The sequence below is a fragment of the Zea mays genome, chromosome 1, assembly GCF_902167145.1.
Source record: "Zea mays cultivar B73 chromosome 1, Zm-B73-REFERENCE-NAM-5.0, whole genome shotgun sequence".
Lineage (NCBI taxonomy): Eukaryota > Viridiplantae > Streptophyta > Magnoliopsida > Poales > Poaceae > Zea > Zea mays.
In genome coordinates this window covers 209,290,214-209,300,391 of record NC_050096.1, presented here as the reverse complement: position 1 = coordinate 209,300,391, position 10,178 = coordinate 209,290,214, and the positions used below count along the sequence as shown (strand labels likewise).

The following is a 10,178-nucleotide window of genomic DNA, read 5'->3' as shown; positions in this document are numbered from 1 at the left end:
TGAGGATTCAGGTAACAATCCACCTCAAAAAACTCTGGGCCGGACCGTCCGGTTGGATACACGGACCGTTCGGCGGTATGTGCGGACTGTCCGGATATGTGCCCGGACCGTCCATGATTATATGCGGACCGTCTGTCGCTGTATGCAGACCGTCCGACTAGGTAGTTTAGATTCTGTGCAGTATGTTGTGGCTCGGGCGCATGTCTGGGTAATTCATTAAAAATGGGTCCGACCGTTGCTGGCCCGGACGGTCTGCGCTCACGTGCGGACGGTCCGACCATGTGCAGATCGACTGATTTACTGTCGATTTGTGGTTGCTCAGGGTATGTGTCCATCGACATCCCATAAAGGGCTTGTGACAGATCGTGACAACTTATAGCCGATGTATTACACGTGTTTCCCTCTAATTCAACCTCGTGCGGAGGAAAATTTGCAATAGTAGATTTATCAAATGCACGTACTAGCCTCCTATAATCATTTTGCATATCCCCTATGATATTTTGCATTTGTTCTCGCAGTTTATCTACATAATTCTTAAGAGATTGTAGCTCGTTTGTATTACTTACATTGGGGATGTTTGGTGTGGGTCGGAGCAAAGCCGGATCCGTCGCCCGTTGTCGAACGACTTTATTGTTCCTGTCCACCTTGAAGTTGGCCAGGAACTTTGCCTTTGCCTCTTGAATCAGTTGCTCCTTGTGCTCCTCGAACTGGAGCTGTTCGTCAGCCGGCAAGGTTTCCCAAGTCGGCTCTATAATGTTGCTGGGGGAGACTTCAGAACTATCTCTTGAACCGGCCATTGAGTGTCGATTTGATAGGTCTATATGTGTTATCCCCAGCGGAGTCGCCAAAAAGTGTGTTGGTGCCTTTTTCGGGCGCCAATCACTACACAAGAATCACGACAGTGCTCTATGCACAGGGGCGGACGGTTCGCGGCCAGGGGCCGGACGATCCTCGACCTGGCGCAGGGCTAGGGTTTCCTGCCTGGCGCCCGGACGGTCCGCGCGTGCGCAGGGAGCGGCGAAGGTCGCCGGTGACACCTGGATCTCGCTCCTGGGAGGGACCCCGTCGGGGAGGAGAGATCCTAGGTGATGTCTAGGCTCGGACAGACCGACCTAGACTCCTCTAATCGACGTAGAGTCGAAGAGAAACGAAGAATTTGGGGATTGAGAAGCTAAACTAGAACTACTCCTAATTGTACAGGAAATAAATGCGAGATAAAAGTGTTATTGATTCGATTGATACTTACAAATCGGACGTATTCCTCTGCTTTTATAGAGGAGGGGGCTGGACCCGTTACAAACAAACACCCGAGCTAATTCTGTGAATTTCGTCAACAAACACAGTAAGAAACTCGGAACCCTAATATGTTCTGCGCGGGCGGACCGTCCGGCCCCAGGACTGGACCGTCCGACCACCTATTTTGCGGCTCAACAATGTAGATACTGCACTTTAGCTTAGCTAAAAGACCAAAACAGTTCTGAGTTAAAAAAGAGATATGTCTTTTTTTATAGCTCGCTCACTATCTGGGTGTGCCACACTACCTGTAGTTTCGTGTTATACTGGGTTTGAGTGTTTACTTGTGGCACGCTATGCTGGTTGAAGAGAAAAACAGATTTACCCTAGGCTAATGTTTCAGAGGAGTATAGACATATAACGTGTCGTGGTCTACTGTAGATAAAAGAAAAGAAAATTTCTTTGTAGTGGGGATAAATTTCTTTGGATTACCGCGTACATTCATCAATAACTGAAGGGGTGGCAGTGAAAAGATGGCCGGAAAAGAAAGCTGCACGACGCAGGGATGCAGGCAGGGCAGTCCCAGCGCAGCGGACGGGGCAGTACAAAAAGCCCTCCCAAATCAATCAAAGCAGGCGCACGAGCCAAAGCGTAAAGGCAAAGCACCGTTAATTTCCCGCAAAAGGGAGGGGCCTATATACAAAAAGATCACCACTACTGTACTACGGCACCCCTTCCTCCCCCGCTCCCCCACCTCCGCTCCCGAAACCCTCGCCGCCGCCGCCGCCGCCGCCGACGCCGAAATCCTCGTCGCGGCGGCGATCACTGCTCCCCTCTATGATAGCGGCGCGTGAGGGCGGCGGAGCGCGGCCTGTCGCTCCCCGGTCCGCGTGCCCGGGGCGGCTCTGAGAGCCCAGAGCTCGTCTCGGTTCCCTGCCAAGCGCAGCCGAGCACCGCGCCGGCGCCGCGTGGCAGTTCAGGCCGTAGTCTGGGCGCTGTTCTGCTCTGGGTCTACTGGAGTGCGTTTGGGATTTTTTCGGTTCCTACTACATTCGGGGGCGCTGGTAAGTAATCCGAGCTTTCTTGGATGGACTTCCTTATTCAAAGATTGTGCTTTCTCGGTCAAGACCGATTCTTTCTTTCTTGGGCGCGCAAGAACGACATTGCTTCACACAATAAGGCTTCTGACTGGGTGCAGTTTGGTTTCCATGTGAACCCCCACATGTCCCACGCCAGGCCAGTCCCTGCTCCAAATCTTTTCTGTTTTCTATCTCGCTAGTGCCTTCCTGTTTGTTCTCTTGGCAAGCCTAGGAACTGATCGGTCAATGCAAAATTTCACAGAAAATAAGGCGTCTCTCTTTCATGGGGCAGCCAGGGATGGATTCTGTTCCAGGGAAGGAGAACAACGGCATTGCCCCTAACCTCAATGGGGTCGTGTCTCCAGCGAAGCAGCAGCTGGAGGGGAAGGAAGCGATGCGGTATGCAAACATCCTCCGGTCGCGCAATAAGTTTGCTGACGCGATCAACCTGTACACCATTGTTCTCGAGAAGGATGGCACCAATGTGGAGGCCCTTATCGGGAAAGGGATTTGCCTCCAGGCGCAGAACCTACCAAGACAGGCCATTGAGTGCTTTACAGAAGCTGTCAAAATCGAGCCAGGAAATGCGTCTGCTCTTACACATTGTGGGATGATTTACAAAGATGAGGGTCACTTGGTTGAAGCAGCTGAGGTACTTGCGGGTCTCATCATGTGCATTTCCTATTCTATCTGAGTATCTATTGTGTTACTGTTCTTTTGAATTGCAACAAGTGATAGAAAAGTATAAACCTTGTCTGCAACATGTTAGTGCTATGAATGGCAGACTTGATGGAACATTATATACACTTTATGTGATTTTAAAGGCAAATGTGCCAATTCTAGACTTAATTACTATAGTCCTCTAAATTTATGCCATTATCTTGTTTGTACCTTAACTCTGTTCTTTTCTTCCATGTCGGCCTAATTAAATGTATTAACATTATCATATTACAAAAAATATCAACCTGCTGCTCTTACAGTTCATGTTTGTTTCTTATATTTGCTTCCTAAATGTCTGATTAAAATTTATAAAAAAAAATGGGACAGGCATATCAAAAAGCTAGGATGGCTGATCCTTCCTACAAACCTGCTTCGGAATTTCTTGCTATTGTGTTGACTGATCTTGGAACTAGCTTGAAGCTTGCGGGTAATACAGAGGAGGGGATTCAAAAATATTGTGAAGCTCTGGAAGTAGACAACCACTATGCGGTACCATCATCACAGCAGCTTGTATCTGTCTTGCTAATACTATCTTTCTATGGACAACTCTATATTGTTGTGATGCCTTAATCGAATTCATGCAGCCGGCTTACTACAACCTTGGAGTTGTTTATTCGGAGATGATGCAATTTGATATGGCTCTTAGTTGTTACGAGAAAGCTGCACTGGAGAGACCATTGTATGCTGAGGCCTATTGCAACATGGGAGTTATCTATAAGAATCGGGGAGATCTAGATGCAGCAATTATCTGCTACGAGAGGTATGCTTTTGTCACACCAACTACTCTAGTTTTCTGAGTAATATGCACCAATAACATGTTGAAATTTTGTAATGTTCCTGCCATGATCTTACTGTATTACAGGTGCTTGACCATTTCTCCCAACTTTGAGATTGCTAAGAATAATATGGCAATAGCACTAACTGACTTGGGAACAAAGGTGCAGACTTTTTCCTTGCTATTTCAACTACATCATAATATTTATTTTTCTTGTGTGTGCTGTGTTCATCCTAGTGGTTGTCGTCATTTTATTTTCTTTGTTTTGTGCAATTCACAAGTTTGTACTGATCATACCAGATAGGCTTGAACTGTAACTCCACTAACAAACGTCTTTCTGTTCTTATGTCTTGACCTTATTTAAGCAAACATAACTATTAACAAGTGCTTATCCACTCATTTAATTTCAGCATGCTAATTTTGACAATAGAAACAGTCTTGAATTGATCACTCTTAATGGAAACATCACCTATGCAGCACATATTTCAATTTTGAAGTTTTTATGTATGAGGATGAACATTTGTTAGTGATTGATTATTGGTACATCTCTTGTGTTTTCACTTACTATTTAAAACATCGGACATCCTCAGGTAAAAATTGAAGGTGACATCAATAGAGGTGTAGCATATTACAAGAAAGCTCTATACTACAATTGGCACTATGCTGATGCCATGTATAATCTTGGCGTTGCATATGGTGAAATGTTGAATTTTGAGATGGTCAGTTATAAACTAATCTCGTTAATTCTGTTCTAACATCAAGGTTCACCTTTAGCTGGAGATTACATTTTTCTGAATCATGTGAAGGCAATTGTCTTTTACGAGCTTGCGCTGCACTTCAATCCTCGCTGTGCGGAAGCATGCAACAATTTAGGAGTCATATACAAAGACAGGGATAACCTTGACAAAGCTGTTGAATGTTATCAAGTAAGCGAAGCTATTTTTGTTCTTGTGTTCAGTTTTTTTGTGGGCAAATATTAATTTGTTTTTCCCTTTTTCAATATTTTCAGATGGCACTGTCAATTAAGCCACTTTTCGCTCAGTCGCTAAATAACCTTGGAGTTGTCTATACTGTTCAAGTCTGTTCCTCTGTTATCAATTTTCTCTTACACAACTCCTATTTTGTTTTCCTGATTACTTTGCTCTTTTAGCGTACTCAAATATGCATATATTTATATAGGGTAAGATGGATTCTGCTGCTAGCATGATTGAGAAGGCTATACATGCAAATCCCACATATGCTGAAGCATATAATAATCTAGGTAATGAATAACCAACCAATGCTGTTCGGATGCTTAAAATGTCATGTTTGATATATAGATTTTTGCTAAGAGTAACCTTGTAAGGGGTAGGCGTGTCAAATCATATGCCTTTCTGCTCACCTTTTTTGTAATAATATTGTATTTGTTCTGAACTCCAAGTTTCAAGATATAGCTTAATAGAACTACTTTATCAGAGTTACTAACTGTCTTTCATCATTTTTGTCACCGTAGGTGTTCTTTACAGAGACGCTGGTAGTATTACTTTAGCAATTCATGCTTACGAGAGATGCCTTCAGATCGATCCTGATTCACGAAATGCTGGCCAGGTACTCCTCAATTATGCTCATTAGGATTTGTTTTGGGGCTGTTTTATGATGTAATTACTAATTAAATATTCGATTATACAGAAACCATCACTAGTAATTCTTAAAGAAGCTGTCCCAGTTTGGTAAACAGCCATGGGTAGATGTTGCACATCTGAATAATCATACTATCACATCTTTATCATTATGGTTACTTAAATTTTGCTTTTGGTTGGAAGTATCTGTTTTGATACCAGTGTTTCAAAGGCCTAGCATAGGCGTCCATGTGTACCCAGTTCGCCTTGGGAAACAGTGGCGCCTTGTGCTTCACCTAGGCGTCCAGGCGGATCCAGCACTTTCCTGGATGCCAAGTCGCCTTTTAAACACCGCTTGATACTTTTCTACAACTTTTGTAAAACTTATGGTTTATATTTTTTCAATGGCTGACAATATTGCTTACATTTCTCCCCTTATGTGACAAAGTTGCATGCTAATTCATTTTGCAGAACCGTTTGCTTGCAATGAACTATATTGACGAGGGCTCAGATGACAAGCTTTATGAAGCTCACAGGTCATATTTACTGTAGGCTTGACATGTTTATGTTAGCATTTCCTTTGTTTCCATGAATTAATTATCAGCAGGATTGTTCACTGTCTTTTATTTGTTTTACAGGGAGTGGGGAAAACGCTTTATGAAATTGTATCCACAATATACAAGTTGGGATAACTCAAAAGTTGCTGACCGCCCATTGATCATCGGTTATTTGTCTCCTGATTACTTTACTCATTCCGTGTCCTACTTCATTGAAGCTCCCCTTACACACCATGATTCCACAGTTTGCAAGGTGGTTGTCTACTCCGGTGTTGTGAAGGTATAGAGAACTGTTCCTTTTCCTCTTACCTATTTTTCTGTTTTCTACACACCTTAAGCCATCAATTAATTATGTCGCTTCACTTTCTTTATTAGAAACCAAACTTCATGTTGAAGTGTAGAAATGATCCCTTTTTTTAAATCAAAACATAATATATATTTAGTGACATTTGTCCTTTTTTTTAGCATGCAAACTTCATGGTTTCCTTTGTCCTTTTTTATGACACTTCACTCACATTTTCTTTTGTTGGTTATTATTTAGGCAGATGCCAAGACACTTAGATTCAAGGATAAGGTGTTGAAAAAGGGTGGGTTGTGGAGAGATATATATGGTATTGATGAAAAGAGGGTTGCTAGCTTGGTAAGGGAGGATAAAGTGGACATACTTGTGGAACTTACTGGTCACACAGCAAATAATAAGTTAGGGACAATGGCATGCCGACCTGCTCCTATTCAGGTAGTTCTGCGCTTCATGATGCATATCTGTTTCCTCCATTATTTTCAGAAATGTTTCCACAGGAGCAACATTCATTCTTTATCTAATGAGCAGGCTTTGTTTTAACCTTGATCTTTATGTGCTCACAGGTTACCTGGATTGGCTACCCCAACACAACAGGTTTGCCAACAATAGACTACCGAATCTCAGACTCATTGACTGATCCACCTATGACAAAGCAAAAGTAAGACATGCTCATCTTGCAGTCACAGTTATTCCAGCATGTAGTTTTCTATGCCCAGACATGTAGAAGCTCATAGCAGCAATTGTCTGCAGGCATGTTGAGGAGTTGGTGCGCCTTCCTGAAAGCTTTCTTTGTTATACTCCTTCCCCAGAAGCTGGTCCTGTTTGTCCAACACCAGCAATTTCAAATGGTTTCGTCACTTTTGGGAGCTTTAACAATCTAGCAAAGGTGACAATTAACACTTGAAAGATTTGCTTTTCTGCTGAACCACTCAATTAGTTTTATTTCATTTACAGATTACACCGAAAGTGTTGCAAGTTTGGGCCAGAATATTATGTTCAGTCCCTAACTCCAGGCTTGTGGTTAAGTGCAAGCCATTCTGCTGTGAGAACATAAGGCAGAAATTTTTGGCCACACTGGAGGAGTTGGGTTTGGAGTCATTACGGGTTGATCTGTTGCCACTCATCCATCTGAATCATGATCACATGCAGGCGTATTCTTTGATGGACATCAGGTGAGCAGTTGTGTCGTACTGTCATTGATTGCAGGCTGAGTTTATGGTAGTTTTCCTCTAAACGACATTTATGGTGTTACTTGAAACAGTATATGAATGGTTTTCTTTCTTTGTGCAGCCTGGATACATTTCCCTATGCTGGTACTACGACTACATGTGAATCTTTATACATGGGGGTTCCATGTGTTACAATGGCTGGTGCTGTTCATGCTCATAACGTTGGTGTCAGCTTGCTCAGCAAAGTCGGTAAGTAACTGTATGCTACATTTTCATCTGTGTAGAGGTTGTATCAAAGGTTCACTTTCCCATGGCCTGCTTTCATTTTTTTTACACTTAGCATACTAAGCTATTTAGCAAATCTTCTAGCTATCAAACAAGGCCATTTTCCTTCCACTGCCAAATGGTATTTGTTATAATGGTCCATGGGTTGACGTTTCTCTCCCCCCCCCCCCCCCCCCCCCCCCCCCCTTTTTGCAGGGTTGGGGAGGCTGGTTGCCAAAACTGAGGATGAGTATGTGAGCCTAGCGTTGGATTTGGCATCAGATGTGAATGCCTTGCAAGAACTGAGGATGACCCTGAGGGAGCTGATGATGAAGTCGCCCGTCTGCGAGGGAGAGAGATTCACCCGGGGCCTGGAAGCTGCATACATGGACATGTGGCGCAGGTATTGTGACGGAGACGTACCATCTCTCAGGCGCTTAGCACTGTTAGAGGAACATCCTGTTGCCAATGGGCCAGACTCGGACAAAACCTCCGAGAAGCTTGCAGATCTGAAAGCGCAGAGAGCAAGCGCGACCGTGGAGGAAGATAACCAGCCCCCAGCAATGGCGAATGGTGTGAGATCGCCCAGTTCACCCGCTGCTGCAAAATGTGAATCAAATGGTCACAGCAGCCAATGACCAAGAACGGTGTCACGCTCCATTGATGCAGACCGATACTGATATATTGTAGGTCGAGTGATGTTAGCAACATCTGTGTTTAGAGGGAGGGGTTGTTAAGCTCCGGGTGTCTGATTTATTGACACTTGCGGTCTGTAAGGTGATTAAATGTGTCTTATAAAGTTCGATTTGTAGGGCTTTGCCCCTGTAGGTTCTTGATATGGTAACTTAAGTTGCTTCATTAGAAGGCGCGGGTTCCCGGTTGTATATGTAGTAGAAATATGACAGTAAAACAACTTGAAGAGTCGATTAACCGACATAGATGTCATTATGCTATTTTACTTCCTTGTGCGTATCAGTCTCGTGATTACTGACCAACATGCCGGAGCAGCAGCCGCTTCTAGCTCAACGTTGAGGGCCAGTAATTTATCTGTCTTTGGGTTAAAAAAAAACCCGTGGGCCATGAGCCCATTACCTTATCGCCAGTTGAGACATGGAGCTCACCGCATGATCGGCCCATATTTAAACTTCATTCTACGAATATTACAGTCTATAATATAAAACAGTTTTTTGAATGACCATATAATGAACTGCTGGACACAGTCTTAAGGTTCAAAGGTTAAGGGATCTATCCATTGACGATTGGAGGGTTTAGGGGTTAATGTTGGGATCTGACAACAATGACCCAAACAACGAGATGACAAACGTGTAATAGCACGCTAGATATGGAACAATGATTCTCAAATGTCTTATTAGCCATCCTCTCACACTGTCTAGACATAGGTATTTATGGGGTAACCAAGGGTAGCCCTCTAAAGTACAGCCTTATCCTTGGTTACCTGTCACATCTTAGGATGTGGCACCCTCTAAAATACAGACTTGTCCTTGGTTACCAGTCACATCTTAAGAATATCCTTTATAGCGGTGTATTTTAAGAACCATTACATACCTTATATTACACCCAATTACATACCCGCACCAACATTAATGCACACCCATTTGTGACTAGCTAGACCTTCCTTCAGCTACAGGGGCCCATGCTCCTGTTGTGGCCTCGATGTTATTCATTGGCCCCCTAAGTGGGGAAGCCTTCAAAACCTTCGTCAATGATTTTATGCGTTGTCCAAGTGACAAGGCCAAAGTCTCCATCGCCTTTTAAGTCACTCTTGGATCGGTGAGGCCTTCGGTAGCATGCCCACGGCTTCGATCGAGCCACGAATGTTTGATGTAGATAGCAGAGTCCACATGTTAAGATCTTCCCAGCGAAGTCCTTGCCATGGCCTTCGGAGTCTTCGATGGGCCAAGCAGCCATAGACTCGATCGACCGTATGACGAGTCTGCCTCACATGGGGAAATCTTCATGGTAGCCCTCATAGCCTTCAATGAATCCACATTTATTGGAGAGAAGTATGATGACTGATTAGACAGTATCGACCAGACAAATGATCGGGTTCCCGTTCAACTTTCTCCCCAAAAGTAGCCCCTAAGGGCGAGGCTCAACCTAATGAGTCGATCCCGAAGACTAGATAATGATTCGAACGCTACCCTCGATCATCCGATTTAGGGGCATTTTTATGACATTTGTTAATTAATTGATTATTATTTTCATCATTTCTGGCTTATATAAGGCAACACCCGGTTAGGGTTAGTGTTACACGATACGTTTGCATCGCTTCCTCTTCCTCATATCCACAAGCGCCGCTGAACTCCGTCATGAGGCCTTGCCCGCACTGGTGTGTGAGTGAAGCATACCGCACGACCTCGTCACCAGTACATGATGTCGTCCACTTCTTCATCAAGTTCTACCAGCGACTCACCACAGTGCGTTACTAATGCGATGACGAAGCCACCGCCACAGACGTACA

The 10,178-nt window shown here is 44.0% G+C and overlaps 1 protein-coding gene across 5 annotated transcripts; it reads left to right on the top strand.

Annotated features, from left to right (window-relative positions):
- Positions 1–1,834: 1,834 nt before the first annotated feature.
- On the top strand, positions 1,835–8,658 carry LOC100191509 (uncharacterized). 5 transcript variants are annotated; one of them, XM_020547994.2, is made up of 19 exons: positions 1,835–2,297; positions 2,432–2,469; positions 2,575–2,964; positions 3,360–3,521; positions 3,617–3,792; positions 3,895–3,970; positions 4,398–4,526; positions 4,614–4,733; positions 4,817–4,885; positions 4,987–5,068; positions 5,300–5,394; positions 5,877–5,941; positions 6,044–6,242; positions 6,504–6,698; positions 6,827–6,921; positions 7,014–7,149; positions 7,218–7,435; positions 7,554–7,681; positions 7,913–8,658. In XM_020547994.2, exons 3-19 carry the CDS (start codon positions 2,596–2,598, stop codon positions 8,332–8,334), a joined length of 2,736 nt encoding a protein of 911 aa, XP_020403583.1. In that variant the 5' UTR covers positions 1,835–2,297; positions 2,432–2,469; positions 2,575–2,595; the 3' UTR covers positions 8,335–8,658. The 5 variants fall into 5 exon arrangements, with proteins under 5 accessions (XP_020403583.1, XP_020403569.1, XP_035821113.1 ...); XM_020547980.2 differs by having other exon boundaries at positions 2,390–2,469; XM_035965220.1 differs by lacking the exon at positions 2,432–2,469 and having other exon boundaries at positions 2,470–2,964.
- The last annotated feature ends 1,520 nt before the right edge of the window (positions 8,659–10,178 follow it).